This window comes from Nilaparvata lugens, chromosome 11, assembly GCF_014356525.2.
Source record: "Nilaparvata lugens isolate BPH chromosome 11, ASM1435652v1, whole genome shotgun sequence".
Classification (NCBI taxonomy): domain Eukaryota; kingdom Metazoa; phylum Arthropoda; class Insecta; order Hemiptera; family Delphacidae; genus Nilaparvata; species Nilaparvata lugens.
The window spans coordinates 25526736-25549272 of NC_052514.1; the positions used below are offsets into that span (position 1 = coordinate 25526736).

The 22537-nt window shown below is 35.2% G+C and overlaps 1 protein-coding gene across 3 annotated transcripts in view; it reads left to right on the plus strand.

The window, feature by feature from the left end:
- The window catches only part of LOC111055896 (cytochrome c oxidase assembly factor 6 homolog), a 47999-nt gene that overhangs the window by 20848 nt on the left and 4614 nt on the right, over nucleotides 1-22537 (plus strand). For 2 of the 3 annotated variants that reach the window (XM_022343205.2, XM_039437979.1), the window contains one exon: nucleotides 586-863. In XM_022343205.2, the coding sequence (XP_022198897.1) occupies nucleotides 586-681 (96 nt within the window). In that variant the 3' untranslated portion in view covers nucleotides 682-863. Of the gene's footprint in view, nucleotides 1-585; nucleotides 864-20293; nucleotides 20358-22537 lie in introns of those variants that run through there. The other variant, XM_039437978.1, reaches the window with a different exon arrangement.

Consider the following 22537-nt stretch of genomic DNA (forward strand, 5'->3'; position numbering starts at 1 on the left):
TATTATTAATACCGTATATTCTCGCATACCACGCGCACCTTTTTCAAAAAATCCAAAGCAAAATTCGTTTTTGGGCGTCATAAGCTGGGTTTCCAAATGGAACTACAATACCGGTGTGGTGAACAGTTTGTCAACAATGTGATAACTATTTACCGTCGATTTATGTATTGATCATGTTTATTTTACTTCTAGATAAGGCAACTCACATTTTATCATTAATTTATTGAATATTTTGTAGATGAATAATATCATTAAACGGAGTTTCCAATAGAAGCATTAGTATTACTCCTATAGTTTTTTTATTTATTTTCATATAAACTTACTCTCGTTTTAGGGTGCGCGTCTTACATGGAGACGCGTGGTACGCGAGAAAATACGGTAATCTTGATTCTATTATTGTGATTATAACTGTTATTTTGATTCTATGATTCTAACTGTTTAATTGTGATTAATAATCACTTTACAGGTATTTCTTATCTATCAACTCTTTCACTTATTATGTTCATTGAGAATACAACTTCAATATTTCCACCAATTGATAGGATTATTCATTAATGTATCATTATAAAATTTGTTTTTTTCCAGGTTAAACACTTTGACAGAAAAAGAAAATATTTACAATTCAAAGAGAAGATCGAGAAAGAAGGGTACGACCCCGTAGAAGCAGCTAATTGGAAATAGTTATTCAATCAATTTATTATTTAATCATTCATAAATTATTTGAATAATTATCATGTGTGCGCTAGTATCTTATTGAAAACTGTGTTATCCTAACCCAACATTCATTACAATGTTGGGTTGTTGTTATTTTTCGATAATATTTGTTGAATTTAGTGATTAATAATACCAATATTTCTACATAATGTGTTGTTTTTTGTGCATTCACCTTCGATTTCATAATAACAAAGCTTAGAACTAATGCTTTCATTTGATGGAACTAAATCATATTTAAATTTCAATCCTTATTTGAAACCCCTTTTTGAAAAACTCTTCACAGAAGAGTTATAGTACTTGAATATTTTCCTCTGTTTGGATTCAATATTAAAATTTGTTTGAATATGACTGTCTGGCTTCCACTGAATTAAAAGTCTAAGTGACTTCACATTTTAATGAAATTCTTTAACCAACTATGTGTGAACCTTAGATTGCAGCATTACTCCTATGGAGTACAGTGCTGCCAGATTTCACAGAATCCAGAGAGTCTGTGAGCTAATAGTGTGAGAGACAGAGCGAAAAAAAGAGGGTAAGCCTTTTTGATGGAATCAGCAAAACCGGCTAGTCATAGGCTGTAGCTGTTCTGTCAAAAAATGAAATAAAAAAAAATGCCAAGTAAAGTAATATATTCTAGAAGTAAGTATCCTTCTTCAAACGAATTTTCAATTTCCATAATTTCTTTTTTCAATCACACCTGTTTTATGATGCACGTATTACTTTCCTTGCCCTATTATCATAGGTAAGGAAAGTATTGCTTTCCGAAAAAAATTAAGGTACCCCAATTTCCAAATTTCTATACTTTTCAAGGTCCCCTGAGTCCAAAAAGGTGGTTTTTGGGTATTGGTCTGTGTGTGTGTGTGTGTGTGTGTGTGTGTGTGTGTGTGTGTATGTGCGTCTGTGTACACGATATCTCATCTCCCAATTTACGGAATGACTTGAAGTTTGGAACTTGAGGTCCTTACACTATAAGGATCCGACACGAACAATTTCGATCAAATACAATTCAAGATGGCGGCTAAAATGGCGAAAATGTTGTCAAAAACAGGGTTTTTCGCGATTTTCTCGAAAATGGCTCCAACGAGTTTGATCAAATTTATACCCAAAATAGTCATTGATAAGCTATATCAACTGCCACAAGTCCCATATCTGTAAAAATTTCAGGAGCATCTATGCAAAGTTTGATTTTAGATGTTCAATTATCAGGTCTCAGATATAATTTAAACTAAAAATTTCGATTGGAAAAGATTGAGCATGAAAACATGTCTACAATTAATGTCCAGTAACATTTTCAACTGAAGTTGAAAATAAGCTTGAAAATTGAGAAAATGTATTTATTCAATTGCAAACTGTTGGCAACTGTTGATTCAATTTAATCATGCACTATGAAGAGATAGCAGATCTCGTGTGTGTCCAGCGTTATTGGCCTGTCACCAGCTGGCTCAGATCTTTGAATAGTATACTTGATATGCGCGTGAACACTAGCGTCAGGTTATCAATTTTCATAACGGCAAGGAAAGTTGTGTGAGTGCGCCACACCAGATTTTTTCTATTTTATTTGTGTCTGAGAAGTATAGTTCTCTTTATGAAATCGCTTTATGAAATAATTATACTTTTAACTTGTACAAAATACATTATTGAGTGGATTGCCAGACATTATTGACTGAATCTTCATTTCCAAGTCTGATATTTTTTGAAATTAAATGGATATCTTTGAAAAATTGTTTGAAATACTTTCAATACTGTGTACTTCAATGTATGGATCCTGTTCACACAATTTTGAAGTTTTGTAATGAAGGAAAACGGCTTCTTCACTTTAGACGTGGATACTATGGCAAGCACAGCCGATCGATTTATGAATTTATGCTTTTGCTATTTAATAACGACTTGATGAAAATGTAACTTCATGTAAACATACCCCTGAGCTTAGTGTTATTTTCATTTAATCACTTGCCTTTAATGTTAAACTTTGTACTTCACAATAATATAGAGTTATCGGAAAAGAATGGTAGGGTTTCGAACATGGTTTAAAGAAAAACAAATTACTTACAGTTAATGTTGTTTATTCATCTTATTTGTCGTCTCAAACAGTTTTTTACATATAATTATAAAATTTCAATAATTGATCAATTTAAAAATGTGCGATCTTAGCCGCTCGACAAATGTCCAAACGATTATCAATTTCTCTCCAATCTCTCGCTAACACTTCTTCGTTTATGGTTGTCATTGCTTCATTAGGCCTAATCCTGTTTTTTTAAGTGGTTCAAGTCGCAAAATTTTTTGTGAATAAACTATGTTCTTGATGTAACCCCACAAGCATAGACCACAGCATAGGTCCCTGCCGGCCCATCCATCGATCTCCAAATTTTTCGTTCAAAACATCCGTCACCAATGCACCGAAGTGTGGAGGAGCACCATCTTGTTGGAAATTGAATTGATGAATGTTTTCGAGTTCATCTAGCTGAGGAAAGCAATAATTAATTAACATGTCGAGATCCATTACTTTTTAATAACTCCATTAATAATTGTTCTTTCAGAAAAGAAGAAAGGTCCTATTACGCGATTTTTCATCACACCACACCAAACATTAGCTTTAAGCGAATCACTTTGTTTCTCAACAATTGCGTGTAGGTTTTCAGTCCCTTATTCGTGAATTGTGTATGTTAACACATCTACTCACATGGAAAGTAGCTTCATCTGTAAAAATGTATTATATCATGAAAAAATTATTCGTTTTCGCTTATTCTGTCCAACATTCTAACAGCGAAATTGTAACGTTATGTAAAACTTTGTGAACCATTGTTTTTGGAATCCCTAATTCAACGCTACGACAAGGGATGGACTTCCCAGGACTTCTAATTGCCAATTTTCTAATTAGTTTAACCGTTTCATCTGGTACACTTGGTCCGCCGGTTGGTTTCCGTTTCTCAACTGATCCAGTCTCTTCAAACTGTTTGAACCAGCGTGTTATGTTATTTTTGTTTGCTAGATTTTTTCCAAATTCACGTCGGAACGCACGTTGAACTAAAATTACTGATTTTAATTCAGCCATCAATAAAACACACTTTGTGAACATAGTAACTCACCAAACTCACCTCAACAACAGTACAAAAGCTGATGTTTAGGTTAGAACAGCTTATAATCAAACTTTTGGCTTGGAGGTTTTCAGAAATATAATTGTACAGTTATATTTATTTAAGTTGTTGAATTATATTATGCATATCATACCTATTATCATCGATTAACAAAAATCGAGCCAAATTCACAGTTATAAAAACGCGACTGGAAAGAACTCTTCAGTTTGTAGTAACATACATCACTCAATTTATACATTAAAAGTAGAATGTGGACTGAAAATAATAATTTAATCAACTGACAATTTTGAATCGTTTAGCTTCAAATGATGTTAGAAAATATAAATAGCAGAAAACGTTAGAGTGATACAGGGAGTCTCTCATGATTTGAAACGGTCCATGTTTTAAGGGACGATTTTTTTTATGCGGCTGACACAGAAAGACTACAATTGATTCTACTGGGTGTGTTCAAATGTTTGCTACAGCAAAAATGTGAGAACTTAGATAAGAATCTCTAGTATTCTTTCTCAGTCGCATAAACAGATGCGTATCTTCGCCCATCTGTTAGCCTACACGTCAGGCAAGACAAGACAAGACAATACTTGAATTAAGCTGGGCTGCGTCTCTCAATCATAAATAGTAAGTACTGTGACTAAACATGTTTTCACGTACTATTGTGAGATTCAATTCAATTTATCAGCAGAAAATAAAATCAGTTCTGGCAGTGAAGTCAGTGGTAGCGGACGGTTGTGTCTTTGGTGAAGCTCCGTCTCAGATAAGATAGCCTGTTTCCTTTCGTTTCTTGCTTTCAGAAATTAAAGTAGAATATTGTGTTCATAACCTTAATTATAACTTAATTTTTTCGCGTCATTAAATATTACTCAGCGAATAGTATACTCCAAGTACTTACTTATTGTTGGAGTATATAGATCGCCAAACGGAGATTGGAATGATTTTTATGACAAGATGGATACCGTACAGTTCTCCAATACCTAACACAGAAGTATAATAGAATTGTAATAGCAGGAGATTTTAATGTTGATCTTCATGTAAAGAACCCAATGAGCGATGCTTTTAAAGACCTCTTTGCCGAAAATGACCTCATAATAAAAGTTAGTGAATTTACTAGGATCACTAGAGACACTCGGACAATTATCGACAACATCATCTCTTCTCTTCTCTTCTCTTCTCTTCTCTTCTCTTATATCTATAAAAGGCTATGCCCCGACAGACTGAAATCACACCACAGCCCAAACTACTGAGCCTACAAACTTGAAATTTTGCACAATTGTTTATGATAGCCTCAAAACATCCACCAAGAAAGGATTTTCAGAAATTTGCCCCCCTGAGGGATCTGGGGCCCCTAAAAAATTTTGTACTTTTTAACCGCTCATTGCACAGCAAAGTCATGAGGAACTTTTTTGTTCAGCTACGAAAAAAAAATCAGATCTCTGCAGAAAAAATCTGACCAGGAGCAGAGAGGGGTCCAGGAGAGGGAATTTTTTGAAAATTTCCATGTAAAATCACACTACAGCTCAAACTAAATGGCCGACAGACTTAAAACTCTGCACAAATATTCTTCAAGCATGCTAGACGCACACTAAGAACGGATTTTGAGATATTTTGCCTCTAAGAGTTTCAAAGGATGAAAAAGGATCCGATTTAGTAAGGTTATGAACATGGTAAGGTGAATGCCATATGGAACTGATATAATTGACACATGATATTCTAACATATGTTGTAATCATTGGAAAGCTTAAAATAATTTTATCAATCAGCTGATCGAATTTAATTTTCTGTGGATCGAAAGCGCGAGCTTATTGCCACGTGTTTGTTCCATTGTTGTATGCTTATGCTTGGCCTTCTATCAGCTGTATATGGAGTCTCATACATTCCATTAGAACTGAGCACAGAGATTTTCTTTGGTTAGGAGTTTGTTGATAATTATTTTTTCAAATTTAAATTTTAATGCAAACAAGAAAAAAACATTGAAAGATTTCTCAATAGACAACAAGACTACAAAAACAAGATGTCAAACATAAACCTACATTTATTTGTAGCACGGCCAGAAAAAGACAAACTTGAGTACTATTAGCCGTGAATTCATTCAATATAACTTATATTTTTGTGTTGATATTTTGTGTACAAGAAGTACGAGTTGATGAGATATGTGAGTAATTTCTTATATTTGATCTAAATGGTTATTCATATTGTAGTAGTCTGGGTCACTTCAATCAAAGTTTTTCATTTCGTAGCTAATAAATTTCATACGTATTGATTGTCCATAATATGTATCCAGTGTCCATAATGGAAGTGATTGAACTACTCAAAATTATTGGCGTACTGGTCCTTCATAGAATTTATAGTATTCCTGGTGATTGAGCCTGTCTTTTTTCAGCGTCGACTATTAATAGTAAAGCTTTATTTAGGTACAACTAGCTTACCTGGCGAACTACGTACCGCCAAAAAGTCTATGTATCTCATGTCACACTTTACTTTATTTGGTGAATCATGAAATTTATCTGACAATCAATATTTTCATTTACATCTCAATATGATCTTGAATCATGATCATCTTTCCGTTCTTCGGTAGCCGCTAGGCCGACAATTTCGAAAACATAAGTCTGTAAAAAATGGATTAATAAATAATCATTATTAGCCACCCTATTAGAATTTCTGGTCAGAAACTATCCCCAATATTCACACAACATATTCCCAAAGTTTCATGCCGTTATGTCAAATATTTTTCAAGTCATAGGGAACAAACACACAAACAGACATTCATTTTTTATATATATATATATATATATATATATATATATATATATATATATATATATATATAATATAGAAGATAGAAGATTTCATTCAGCTCAAACAAAAGCCTCTCTAAATGGAGGTAGAATGATAAGGTTGACAGCTTTCAGTTCTGTTTTAACATTTATTTTTCAAATCACTTTCAAAAAGTTTATGTAGTACCTACTATTGTGTTTGAGACACTTCTGGCGCTATCATAGTTTCACAACTATTCTGTTCCACACTCCTATCTCTTGCAGTCGTTGACCATATCTATAATAAAATAAAGAAATTGGCTTATACACGTACGGGATAGGAAAATTATGTTTGACGCATCATCACGTCTGAACTACTGAACTAATTAACTTGAAATTTTGCATGTAGGCTAGATTCTTAATTAACCAAGGATGGTTATAGGCCTATTTCCAATTGTTCAAAATTTCATAACGTCAATTTTTCAGATTATCAAGTTTGAAATTAGATCCTTGCGAAGCACGGGTTCCTGCTAGTAACAAATATAGTAGATTGCACTGTTGTAGTAAAGAACTCTGAATTATCAGACCATACATTTCAATCTTTAAGGGTGCAGAGTGATGAGTATGGATCTGCAGAGAAAAGTCGAGTGGTCTCAAAAAGCTCGAGAGATGTAAGTGATGGAAACCTTAATTGTCTAAATGTGCATCTTTCTAGGGAAGAATGGGATGATGTTTATAGTGGAAATAATCTAAATGAAAAATTTTCAGCATTCACACAAACTTTGAATTATCATTACAACGTTTGCTGTCCTATTAAAAAAGTCCTAGTTAGTGGAGGGAACATTAAAAATAAATGGATCACCGATGATCTCTTGAAGTTGCGGGATGATTTAAAAGCTGCATACAAACGCATGATGGAAAGTAGAGACTATGCAAAGGAGCAACACTATATGAATTTGAAGAGGTTCTATATAAATGAGGTTAAAATAGCTAAGGGTAAATCTATTGCAGATTCATTAAAAGAGTCCAAAAATTTAAATCGTTCAGTATGGAGGATAATAAATGAGGAGCGTGGTGCATTAAGAAAAAATGAGAACATTTACATAGGAAAAGTAGTGACGGATGAGGGAATTGTACTAACAGGAGGTTCTGAGGTCTCAAACTATTTAAATAAGTTTTTTCAGGAGGCTGGCACAAAGATTAATAACTCTGTACCATTAAACAGTGTAAATTCCTCTGCATCTCATCCAGGTGACCAAGCAAACCCAATTAACAGGTTTATAGCTGCTCCTTTCTCAGAAGAAGAGGTGGATAGGATTGTGATTGGTTTGAAGGGAAAAATGTCTACCGGTCTGGATGGAATGTCGACAATGGTAATCAAGTATTGTAAGGAGAACTTATTTACTCCACTCACTTATCTAGTAAATGAATCACTAAAGAATGGTGTGTTCCCCAATAAATTGAAGGAGGCAAAAATACTACCTATCCACAAGGGTGGTGACAAAAATGTGGCAAACAATTTTAGACCGATCACTTTAGGAAATTCTGTTGGCAAGGTGTTTGAAAAATGCATGTTAATTCGTCTTGTTGGGCATCTTATGCAGAATGGAATATTGGCGCAGGAGCAGCATGGTTTTCAGAAGGATAAATCCACGAAGACGGCAATTGCATTCTATGTTTGAGGACATGATGGACATGGGGAAAAAGACTGTTGGAGTTTTCCTGAATTTAAGCAAAGCTTTTGACTGTGTGGACCATGAAATCTTGATGAAGAAGTTGGAGAAAGTGGGTGTGAGAGGTATTGAGCTAGAGTGGTTCAGGTCCTATCTCCTGAATAGGTCTCAAGCTGTTGAGATTTCAAGGGTGGAAGATGGGCAGTTGATGAAACATTTATCGAATAGTTTATCAGTAAATGCAGGTGTCCCACAAGGAAGTATCCTTGGACCATTGTTGTTTCTTTTGTATGTGAATGACATACCACAGGTTATATCACAGGGTAGAGTTCTATTATATGCTGACGACACTTCCTACATTTGTGGATCACAAGATGTGAATGTTTTAGAAATTGACACTTTTTTAAACATAAATGCCATAGCCCAATACCTTCAACAACTTAAGCTTGGAATAAATGAATCGAAATCACAATACCGTACTTACAGTTTAGACATAAGAATAACTCTAGGCCAACACATAATATTAATGTCCAGGTAAATAATACAAATGTTGACAAGCCTCTTTTTGTTATGTTCCTAGGGGTAGCTTTAGACCAGTATTTATCATGGGATTACTATATTGATCAGCTTTGTAATAGAATCTCCTCAGGTGTTTTTGCACTCAAACAGATTAGAAGGTTAAATGATTCCAAACTGACAATGGCAGTCTTCCATTCCCTTATTATGTCACATATTCGCTATGCCATTGTTGTTCGGGGTGGGTCCTGTCAGAATTTGGAGAGAGTTTTCAGGCTGCAGGAAAAAGCTATACGGTCAATAAAAGGAATTATACCTCTCGAATCTTGCAGGAATCATTTCAAGAAGCTAGGCATTATCACCGTTCCCTCTCTTTACATTTATGAGGTGATTATGTAGTTCAGGAGAAATAAGGCTTCGGCTAGAAATAGTGATTCCCACAGGTATCAAACCAGAAATAGAGGAGACTTTGCTTCCATGTACCATAGGACAGCTCTTTTTGAAAAGAAGCCAACATATATGGTCTTAAATTTTTTAGAAAGCTTCATGATGATGTGAAAAACGTTGAAGATCTCAATTTATTCGGAAAGAAGTTGAAAGAGTTATTGATGGAAGGTGTATTTTATACCACACAGGAATATATGTTTAGGGAGGGGCCCTTTGTGTGTTGATGTGTTTGTATGTGTGTGTATGTGTATGTATGTATTTGAGTATGTGTCATGTGTATTTTTTCTTATTGAAAATAATCTTTTCAAGCATTTTTTTTTGACAATTCTCATACTCTGTTAAGAGTCTCTGGGAAGATATTAAAAACAAACAAACAAACATTAGTTTGATACGCGCCTATAGCAAAGGAAAGTGATATTCAAAACTAATTGCAGTAAACTCACCGCAGTTTATTTAATGAAGAGTGTTTTGCTCGTATAGCGATCAGTCCAAATTAATTCGGATAATATTGTAAAACTACTGTAATTTTATTAGACTTTTCAACTACTACTCTTGCTGAAAAATAATTGAAAAAAATCTGCATAAGGTTAGCCAACGTAATTTATGGCAGGTCACTCCTCCAGAATATAATACTACAGGTATTTCTATATAATATAATATTTCAGATATCAATTTACAGAATATTATAAAGTTATTCCTACATTAAATTCCAAACTTCATATTATTATTCTATTAATTAAAAAAATACAATCAGTAATGATAGAAATACCGTTCTAATTAATTGCATCATAGAATAAATTTTGTGATTATATTATAATACAGTCGTGTTTTTTATCCAGATAAATCGTAGATGACAGAATCCATGGTCAGGGCAGTGGACTGTGAATGATAGTTGGTATTAATACCTACAAATAAATCTTTGAATTCTGTGCATAAAAATACTGATAGCTTGAAGTGTGGTAAGTATGCCAATAAAAGACTAAATGAATCAACAACATAAGATTTAATAATAATAAGATAATAATAGGCAGATGGCCACATACAAAAAACAATTGTAAGTAGATTGAGTCAAATATCTTGGGATCAATAAAATAATAATAGGCAGATGGCCACATACAAAAACAATTGTAAGTAGATTGAGTCAAATATCTTGGGATCAATAAAATAATAATAGGCAGATAGCCACATACAAAAACAATTGTAAGTAGATTGAGTCAAATATCTTGGGATAATTACAACATGATAACACGTTAGAGAAATACAAAATTTAAATGAGATTAGGTCAATGACATTAATGACCATGAACGAAAAGGTGATATTAATGATACCTGAAATGAGTATAAATTGAGTGCTATAATGAAAGTTATTGCTGTAAGGTTCAATCTTAATGATTAAAAAATGACAATAAGCTGTAAATAATGCTCAACAAGTAAAATACATAAAAATATATGTGGCATAGGCCTTCAGTGATTTGAATGTCAAGATAGACATCAATCGAACGATAATTAGGCATCAGTGGCCTTAGTGAATCACTTGTAAAGCCAAGGGTAGCTGTCAAATCCAATGAATTAATAGGTGTCAGTGGCCTCAGAAAATCACTTGTGAAGCCAAGGGTAGCTGTCAAATCCAATGAATTAATAGGCGTCGGTGGCCTTAGTGAATTGAATGTCAAGATAGACATTAATAAAACAATAAGTAGGCGTCAGTGGCCTCAGTGAATTGAATGTCAAGATAGACATTAATAAAACAATAAGTAGGCGTCAGTGGCCTCAGTGAATTGAATGTCAAGATAGACATTAATAAAACAATAAGTAGGCGTCAGTGGCCTCAGTGAATTGAATGTCAAGATAGACATTAATAAAACAATAAGTAGGCGTCTGTGGCCTCAGAATTGAATGTCAAGATAGACATTAATAAAACAATAAGTAGGCGTCAGTGGCCTCACTGAATTGAATGTCAAGATAGACATTAATAAAACAATAAGTAGGCGTCAGTGGCCTCAGTGAATCGAATGTCAAGATAGACATTAATAAAACAATAAGTAGGCGTCAGTGGCCTCAGAATTGAATGTCAAGATAGACATTAATAAATCAATTATGATACATACGTAAATGAAAATTGAATAGACCGATTTACATAACCTGAATAAAATTTTGAAGAGGAGATGCAGCCAGGCAGACAGGCAATGACTCCGCAATACCCACAGGAACAGGACATCAGCAAGCGATGATGTGATCTGGCCATGCGATGACAAGAATGGAAACGTCCACCACAGCAGGCGAATCCCCCAGTGGAAATGTAGGCTTAAAAACGTTCTGTAGATCAAATAAATAGCAATGAACGCCGACACGAGGTTGCAATTTTGATGAAGTTTATCAGAGTAAATGAGTGAAGAAATCGATGAATAATTGAATCACAATTGAAGAATAGAATAAATGAATTAATTTGTAGAATAATTCACACTTTAAAAACGTTCTGTAGATCAAATAAATAGCGATGAACGCTCACACGAGGTTGCAATTTTTGACAAAGTTTATCAAAAGTTTATCAGAGTAAATATACGAAGCAATCAATGAAATAATTGAATCACAATTGAAGAATAGAACAAACGAATTAATTCGAAGAATAATTCACCTTTAAAAACGTTTCGTAGGTCCGATGAAAATGGATAAAAGGTTTAGACCAAAAGCGTAAATGCGCTCTTGACTAAGAACCATTTCAAAAGACACGGAAACCGCTAATGCTGTTCAGAAAAAGGAAGATGCCGGATGTGTTTGAAACGTAGGTAAAACGTTTACAGACGTTTGGTGAAAAAGTAACAAATATCTAGAAACTAAGATGCCTAAAGACAAGATTAAATTCCAAAAAATCGAATAGTACAAATATTAAAATTGCAACGGCAAATAATCCGACGAAAAAGTACGAATAGAAGTATAGAAAACCAACTTGACTAAAGCAGTGTCTTAGAACCGACTGTGACGTCACTGGTCAGCGCAGACAAACAAAATGACGACATGATGTCTACGTAGTAGTGGAACGAGTAACAAGTGGAACTGTTCCCAATAAATGCTTTGTCAGATTTTACATAAACTGGGCCCCTTGTGTCATACGGGGGTATGGCACAATAAGAAAAAGTAAGAAATATGTAAAATCTGGCAAGGCAATTGGAAGTTGAAAACTGGGCCCCATGTGAGAACCAGGGGAAAAAACAATGAAACCTGAAAATACAACATGAACCATAAGAGCAAGGGGATTAACTAGAATCCTCATCAATGGGAAGAGGTGCTGAACTCGAAATAGCTCTCTTCAAAGTGCCAGAGGGAGTGAGAACAGTGACAACTCGAACCTTGTCGTCCTTACCAGGATGAACTTCAGTAATGCGCGCCAGCTTCCAAGTGGACTGCGCGGAACCAGGATCCTTCAAGATGACAACTGTACCGACCTTCAAATTTTCACAACTGTTTAGCCATTTGCCTTTTTTCTGAAGAGTGGTTAAATATTCACGAGACCATCGATCCCAAAGCTCCTGGATAGAAACAGCAAGTTGATACCAACGTGAACGATGATCAATGTGTTTGGTGTTAGGCGGCAAGAAGGGTAATGACGTAAGTGGACGTCCAATCAAAAAATGACCTGGAGACAAGTAGGCAAGATCATGTGGATCTTCCGACAAGGGAACAAGAGGGCGCGAATTCAATATGGCTTCGACCTGAGCAGCAAGAGTACAGGTTTCTTCAAAGTTAAATACCTTGTTGAATGTGACTACACGGAATACACGTTTGAAGTTTTTTACCGCATTCTCCCAGAGTCCACCAAAGTGCGGAGCCCGAGGAGGAATGAAGTGCCATTGGATGTTGAGTACAGACATAGTGTCATGAATATCTGATTTGAGACGATCAGAGGACAAAAATTCGTGGAGCTCACGTAGCTCATTGTTGGCACCAACGAAAGTTGTGGCGTTGTCCGAAAAAATGGAATGCGGAATGCCACGATGAGCAGAAAAACGAATCAGAGCAGCAATAAATGCCTTGGAAGTAAGTTCCGAGACAGTTTCAATATGAACGGCACGAGTTACCATACACACAAACAGCGACAAGTATGCTTTAGAAAAAGTACGAGATTTGGGGCCGCCTACACGGATGGAAATAGGACCGGCGTAATCCAAACCACAATTATAAAAGGGAAAATTAGCCTGAACGCGGGCCGCTGGTAAACTACCCATGATTTGCTCAGAACGAAGAGCCGAAAAGCGAAAACACAATATGCAATGCTGCAATACACTTTTGATGGTGCGACGGGTGGAGGGAAACCAAAATCGTTGTCTTACACTGGCCATGGTGGCCTGCACACCAGCATGACTTAGACGACGATGGTGAGCAACAATCAATGCACGAGTGAATTTGTGATTGCTAGGCAACAATATTTGATGTTTGTAATCAAAGGAAGCATTTGCATTTTGCAAACGTCCACCAACTCTGAGCAGAGAATCTGAGTGAATGAATGGTGACAAGGCTTTAATAGAACTATTAGGCAATAGCTCCTGATTTTGACGCAATGCTTTAAGTTCAGCAGAGAAGGCCTCTTCTTGAATGGATTTGAAGATACAATTTTCAGCTTCTGAAATTTCAGAGATAGCTAATTGACCAAAGCGCGGAGTGACTGAATTTTCTTTTCTACAATTATGAATGAACCGTAGAACATACGCTGTTGTACGAACAATTTTGTGAGAAGTTGAGCAACTATTGATTATGCCTGAAATAACATCATTATGAGAAGAAGTGGTAGCTAATACCTGAACTGATTGAGAACTGATTTCCTGAACTGATACCTGAACTGATTTCTCTAACTGATGAGAGACATCATTTGAAGTTAGAAAATTCGACATGACCCTACGGGGAGCGGCCACAGGTGAAGCAGGGAGGCACGAACGAGGTGCTGCAATAGGACGAATGGTTTTACAAGAACCAAATATGACCCAACCTAGACTGGTTTTCTGAAGGATGGGAGCGTTTTGAGCTAGATACAATTTACCAGGCTGAAGAACAGATGCAAATATGCCAGCACCAAGTAACAAATCTACAGGTTTAGATTGATCAAACAATGGATCCACTAATTTGAGTTCAACGGGAATTGAAATTTTGGAAAGATTGATGTTCACACTAGGAACATTAGATGATATGCTATCAACTACAATACAATTTTCTTCAACCGACCATGAATGATCAGATGAAGACAAGCAAACTGAATGAGAAATAGATGATTTGGTCTTATTCTCACCTACACTATGAATCAAAGTGTCAGAATACAAGGTAACAAGTGACAATTTTTCAGCCAACCTAGTTGACATCAAATTACAATCAGAGCAAGAATCTAAAAGCGCGGTTGCTTTAATAAATTCCCCACTAGAAGTTTGAACCAAAACCTCGGCAGTAGGTAACAAAGCGACAGTTGATTGCTGTTGCAAACACAGTGACGAAGTAGAGCTCATCGTGACATGAGAGTTCTTCTGAGGCTGTTCTGCATGAGAAACAGCTTGCTTAGTTGTTTCTGCATTCTGAACCATGACGGAATTCAAAACAGCATTCTTACCCTTGGAGGGAGCAAAGGATTGAGAATGAATAACATTTTGAAGTTACCTTATCCTTAGAAGTAGGCTGAGTGTCTCGTGATTGAGGATACGACCTATGAAGAACAGTGTGGTGACTCTTGCCACAAAGTGTACATGATTTGTCCGAACAAACATGATTGGGTGTGAAAGGCTTGAGGCAATTATAACATAACCTTTTGTCACAGACAGCATTCCAACGATCAGTAACCTGCAACTTCAATAATTCATTACAACGATTTGGAAAATGACCAACAGAATTACAAAAACTACAAGGTGACATAGAAGAGGTAGTAACCTGCATCCTAGCTTGAACATTCAATTGATTTTGATTGAACTTCGGCTTGCTATGAGCACCAACCGAGTTGGATGTACTTTGCTGTACATTTCCTTGATGATGGTTAGCTGAGCTTGAAGCAACAGCTTCCATGATTTTGCATTGTGATTCCAAAAAATTCCAAAATTTATCAATGGTGGGAATGTCGTGTATACCAACACTCTTTTCCCATTCTTGAACAGTAGCAGTATCCAACTGCAACAACATTTTGTGCATGTACAATAAGTCCTTGATTTGGACTCCAAGTTGAAGCGCTTCGAGCGCGGTAATGTGGGACTTGCAAAAGTCAATGAATGCCCGTAATGATTGTGGACAGTTACGCTTTATGGTAGGCGGAGATTCAATTGCCGTGACGTGCCTGGCAGCAATTAATCTCTTATTGTCATACCTCTCCCTTAAGAGGTTCCAAACAAGCTGAAAACCATTTTCGTCAGCTTCAATGTGTTCCACTCTAGCAAGAGCTTCACCACTGAGTGATTGACAAAGATAGAAAAATTTCAATGAGTCATTAATATTATCTTGATTACCAATAATATTAGTAAAAGCACTTGAGAATGCTTGCCATTTTGAAAGCTCCCCATTGAAGCGTGGAAGCAGAATCTGAGGCAACTGAAAATTTGCCAAATGTGAGTTTTGAGATGTTGGCCGCTGGGAAGCACCAGCAGTGGCCTCATTGTTGCGTTGTCTGCTTTCAAAGGCAGTTAATGCAGCGTTTGCCTTAGAGGTAATGGAGATAAACTTATTAAGTATCTCAAAATGAGTTGAAGTGTCTTGTGCTTGCAACTCTGAATTCCATAGCTGTTCATGTATTTTATCATACTTAATTCTAAGTGAACCTAGTTCATTTTTGACAGTCAATAATTGATAATAAGTGGCTTCAGTGTCCACAACATAATCGTTATAGCTGGTTATGAACCAATCTATTTCCTGGTGTAAATTGTCTCTTGCATTGAAAAGAGCAGAAGGCTCAGGAAGTGAATCTTCCTCATGATCGGACATGCTTAAAAATTAACAGAAAAACCTAAGTGAATGAAACGATGCTGCACTGTAGCAATGCGATTGCTGCACCAATAAGCAACCTTGGGTGCTGGTCCAGTACGCAGAGAGGCACGCCTGTGCATTTGAGGCAAGTTGTATCAAGCTTGCTGTGCGGCGAGTCAAGTAGCGAGCTCGCAAGGCGGTGTAGTTTGCCGTGTGTTGTTTTCTCAATGCGCAATAGCCGTCTGTGACCAGTTCAGTGTGGTTCAGTCTCTCAGGGTACAAGATAGTTGATAGCTGGTGCATACACGTCGCAGCGTGCTTTGAGTTGCAGCCAGTACTGAAAATTTGAAACAAGTGTGTGAATGCTTAATATTAAACAATATAAACATACAAAGGTACAATGGAATAAAATATACTCTAGAGTGGGACCTAATCATTGGCGTCAAGCTAGACTATTAGGCACACGGTCACTGAAACCCTAAGGTTCAATGGACCAAGAAATGGGTAATAAAAATTAACAATTATCCTAGGTAACACTAGATCAAAAATGAACGGGCCGGAGGACCAATTTTTATGACAGAATCCAAGGTCAGGGCAGTGGACTGTGAATGATAGTTGGTATTAATACCTACAAATAAATCTTTGAATTCTGTGCATAAAAATACTGATAGCTTGAAGTGTGGTAAGTACGCCAATAAAAGACTAAATGAATCAACAACATAAGATTTAATAATAATAAGATAATAATAGGCAGATGGCCACATACAAAAAACAATTGTAAATAGATTGAGTCAAATATCTTGGGATAATTACAACATGATAACACGTTAGAGAAATACAAAATTTAAATGAGATTAGGTCAATGACATTAATGACCATTGAAGTCTGACAATAAACGAAAAGGTAATATTAATGATACCTGAAATGAGTATAAATTGAGTGCTATAATGAAAGTTATTGCTGTAAGGTTCAATCTTAATGATTAAAAAATGACAATAAGCTGTAAATAATGCTCAACAAGTAAAATACATAAAAATATATGTGGCATAGGCCTTCAGTGATTTGAATGTCAAGATAGACATCAATCGAACGATAATTAGGCATCAGTGGCCTTAGTGAATCACTTGTAAAGCCAAGGGTAGCTGTCAAATCCAATGAATTAATAGGCGTCAGTGGCCTCAGAAAATCACTTGTGAAGCCAAGGGTAGCTGTCAAATCCAATGAATTAATAGGCGTCGGTGGCCTTAGTGAATTGAATGTCAAGATAGACATTAATAAAACAATTATTAGGCGTCAGTGGCCTCAGTGAATTGAATGTCAAGATAGACATTAATAAAACAATAAGTAGGCGTCAGTGGCCTCAGTGAATTGAATGTCAAGATAGACATAATAAAACAATAAGTAGGCGTCAGTGGCCTCAGTGAATTGAATGTCAAGATAGACATTAATAAAACAATAAGTAGGCGTCAGTGGCCTCAGTGAATTGAATGTCAAGATAGACATTAATAAAACAATAAGTAGGCGTCAGTGGCCTCAGAATTGAATGTCAAGATAGACATTAATAAAACAATAAGTAGGCGTCAGTGGCCTCACTGAATTGAATGTCAAGATAGACATTAATAAAACAATAAGTAGGCGTCAGTGGCCTCAGTGAATTGAATGTCAAGATAGACATTAATAAAACAATAAGTAGGCATCAGTGGCCTCAGAATTGAATGTCAAGATAGACATTAATAAATCAATTATGATACATACGTAAATGAAAATTGAATAGAACAATTTACATAACCTGAATAAAATTTTGAAGAGGAGATGCAGCCAGGCAGACAGGCAATGACTCCGCAATACCCACAGGAACAGGACATCAGCAAGCGATGATGTGATCTGGCCATGCGATGACAAGAATGGAAACGTCCACCACAGCAGGCAAATCCCCCATTGGAAATGTAGGCTTAAAAATGTTCTGTAGATCAAATAAATAGCGATGAACGCCGACACGAGGTTGCAATTTTTGACAAAGTTTATCAAAAGTTTATCAGAGTAAATATACGAAGCAATCAATGAATAATTGAATCACAATTGAAGAATAGAACAAACGAATTAATTCGAAGAATAATTCACCTTTAAAAACGTTTCGTAGGTCCGATGAAAATGGATAAAAGGTTTAGACCAAAAGCGTAAATGCGCTCTTGACTAAGAACCATTGCAAAAGACACGGAAACCGCTAATGCTGTTCAGAAAAAGGAAGATGCCGGATGTGTTTGAAACGTAGGTAAAACGTTTACAAACGTTTGGTGAAAAAGTAACAAATATCTAGAAAGTAAGATGCCTAAAGACAAGATTAAATTCCAAAAAATCGAATAGTACAAATATTAAAATTGCAACGGCAAATAATCCGACGAAAAAGTACGAATAGAAGTATAGAAAACCAACTTGACTAAAGCAGTGTCTTAGAACCGACTGTGACGTCACTGGTCAGCGCAGACAAACAAAATGACGACATGATGTCTACGTAGTAGCGGAAGGAGTAACAAGTGGAACCGTTCCAATAAATGCTTTGTCAGATTTTACATAAATGTTTAAACATATCAATTTACATTTTCGGAAAAGGATATATGTGTATGTGTAATAAATCATTATTTCATTAATGATATTCTCACCTTTAACAATTAACTGAGAAGTTGAATTGAGTTACTTTTTATGATCAAATAACTAGAAATTCCAACTGAAATTATTGAAAATGCTGTAGTATCATAGATGAAGGAAGTAAGTGGTGACATAATCGCTCTACAAAATTGAAATTTAGTATTCCCTTAAGCGGTAAGGGCTTATCAGTGATTTCGAACTGTTAAGAAACTATATTATATAACAGCGAATTTTTAAAAACTTAGGCCTACATAACAGCGAATTTTGATGAATGAACAACTTTCAACTTTTTTGCGCACTATAGGCTATTAATTTCACAATCCATTTCCTTCTTTCGCCTCACACTTAGAAGTAGGGACATCATTGCTGTTGGCTGTTGGCACCGGCAACTTACTGTAAAAGTATTCGTTCTATACTGTAGTGAACGAATTATTGGAAGCTTGGAGCACTGGAAAATACTAAGGCTTTACGATTTATTGTACTGTACCCAGAAAAATCATGTATCTGCAAGGCATTAGAGCTTTGAACTTTCCACTCTTATTGCAGGAATTGCAATTTTTCTATTTTTATAGCAATTTCCATCAATTCTTTTCTGATTTGTTGAAAAATATGTTTAAACAATATTATTTTAATTTATATCTTTTCATAATATAGAAAAACGTATGGTTCGACTGTTCTATCCTGTTTTCCTGTACATTCAGGTTAGATCCTACATCATCCAGTCACAATAAGACATGCTCAGTCGGAATATTTTATGCAACTTCATGGTTAATCCGATTCGTCATTAACAAAATAATTGTCTAGTCTTAACTAACAGATTCGTTTCCAGACTTGACTTTCTATAATAATTATTATGTGCAGTACCGTGTTTAAAAATTGTATTTCATCTAAAACTCGTACTGTGATTTCAATTCTATTCCATAAATGAGTCTTATACTTCCAAATTTATTTAAGAAAAATAATAAAATAAAATAATTAAACTTAAATAATTTATTTAAGAATATTTCAAATAATATTGAAGACATTTTTTATTATTGCAACTGTGACTACTAATGAAAAACTCATTATTCGAATTAAGCGCTCTCCATTTTCAAGGTTTTCACAGATAGCATGCAGAATTTTCTTTAGGAAATTTTTTGGTTACTATAATTCTAATTCTACATAAAGTACTGAACATTTTGAGTACCTACCTGTATGATATACTCTTATCTTGAAGCATGTGAGTTATACAAAAACGACTTTTCCAATAATTACTTATTTAAGAGATACATTTTTAAAATACATAACAAATTCATTTTCTATTATAGAAACATGAACCTGGTGTTGAATTATTTCAGAATTTCATGCTCTATCAAGAATGGCAAAAAACAAAAAACTCTAAATCCGACTTGAGGCATGTTTTCACAGATCGCATCTCATTTATTTCAACATGCAATGATTCATCGTTGATTGAGCTATTTGATTTTTATATTGTTATTTATGTTATTGTCTCTCAAATGATAATTTGCAAATCTTCTTTATTATTCTTCTAGGTTCATTTGCAATGATGTAGATCAGAATAGTTCGGACACATCAACCTACCTCCACCCTCAACCCGTAAGTATTCCTGTAAAGGAATCCTGTAATTATACTCTGATTAGAATGTATTTCAAATCAAATATTTTTTATTCCCATTAACAAATACATGATGTATCGACAACGTCAATGTAAAATAGAGCTAAGTTAAGAACATTACTCATTAAAATTTGTGTACATGAAATTATATAATAATATACACCGTGTCCCACGAAGAGGTTTAATCGTTCAATTTTATATTACGTGCTCATTCATGCATGCACCGAACGTTTTTAAATTTTACACAGTTTAAAAAGTAGGTACTAAATTTGCGTTGGAACCGCACTGTAGTAAACAAATCAGACACTAACTCATGGAAGTGGTTTTCATAAGAAGCGAATTGATAAAATTTTCAATATGCCGCCATTTTGTTTCTACAAAATATAGAGGGCTGAAATTTTCCCAGAATATTTGTGAACTGTGTAAAATTTGAAAAAGTTCGGTGCATAAATGGGCACGTAATATAAAATTAAACGTATAAGCTTCTTCGTGGGACACAGTGTATAAGAAAAGTGGTACAGGTCTCTTTCTTACTCAAACCTGAAAGCTTCCAATCTACTTTACTGAAACCTAATTTTTGCTTTATTGCGTGTATTATGTGAGTGGATGTCTTTATCAAGAGTAATGTAAGGCATTTTTTGAAGAGTATATATATAGCTTATTCAAAAACTCACAAATCGATAATAGTTTTCATCTTCAGTTAAATAAATAAAGGCTTGCAATTATCCAAATAATTTGCATTGCTCATAATCCTTACAACATTTTTCTGCAACTTGAGTATTTCGTGAACCCTAGCAGAGCTACCCCATAAAAAGTAAGCAGTATTTGACAACAGACTGGAAAAAAGCAAAATATCCATTATTACACACTTTGTTGTAACACAATGGTTGCGTTCAAAGCCACTGCCACGTACAAACCACGTTCAAATGATCGAGGCGTGATGAAAGGGTTATCAGAATCAAGTGTGAGTCTAGTAGACCTACTGCGGTTAATTTCGTCAGAATTAAATATTGATGAAATACTTTTAGACTCAGCCTCTACCAATTCAATTTTTTCATCTTTTTATGTCATTTCCAACTGCAGCAATAACCGTAGTTCTTCCACAAAGTTCTTGATTTTAAGTTTCAAGGCATACATTTCACTTTCTGTTTGTTTCTTAATAGATAATGAGTCTTCGACTATCATAGCTCTAGTTTCTCTTTCCATCTTCAATTTTTCAATTCGAGACTCCTTCTCAAAATTTACATCATTTAGTAGATTATTCAAATCAGAATTTTCTTTCAAAAAGCGTCATATTTATTCAAAAGAGATGTTATAATAGGAATAAAGTCAATAATGGCTTCACTGGAAAATTTATTGCGAATTACAACAAGAGCAGCAAGCAAATCAATAGCAATATCAATCACCTCCCTGTTAACGAGACCCTCTCTTAATAGTCCAAGCAATGAATGCTCAAAAAATGGTATAGAGGGAAAAGTTTGGAAGACAATTTTTGATCCCGCAGTTCTTTTTAGGGTAGTGAGGAGGTAAACATATCAAAAGTCCCCACCCCTACCCCCTGTGCTAAGGGGGTGGGGGTGGTTCAAAGGTACCATTTTTAGGTTTCTCTTTTTAGGGTAGTGAGGAGGTAAACATATCAAAAGTCCCCACCCCTACCCCCTGTGCTAAGGGGGTGGGGGTGGTTCAAAGGTACCATTTTTAGGTTTCTCGCATATAACTCGAAAACTATGCATTTTACAGACATTACTATTCTATAAGAAATTAAAGCTTACATAATTTCCTATAATATTGATCTAACAACTTTTTCTATATCTCTTTCACTTTTCGAGATATCCACCCCCCACATTGAATCTGCTATAACAATAGAAGGAAAACATTAAGTAGTGGAATAATACATCAAATTGAAGAGAAAACAAAGTTCTACCAATCTACGGTGAGCATTCATTTTTATAATACATTGTTGGAGAGTTGTAGGCCCTGAAACATCAAAAAATGGGATTAAAAGCTGTTATTTTGACAATTTTACACTTTCAAGAGCTTATATCTCGAAAACTGTTGGATATATCACAAATCACCACAGAACAAATATTGTAGAGAATTTATCAAGCTTCATTTCTGAATAGTTGGTCATGTCGGTTGAACACATTTTTCTCAAGATATGA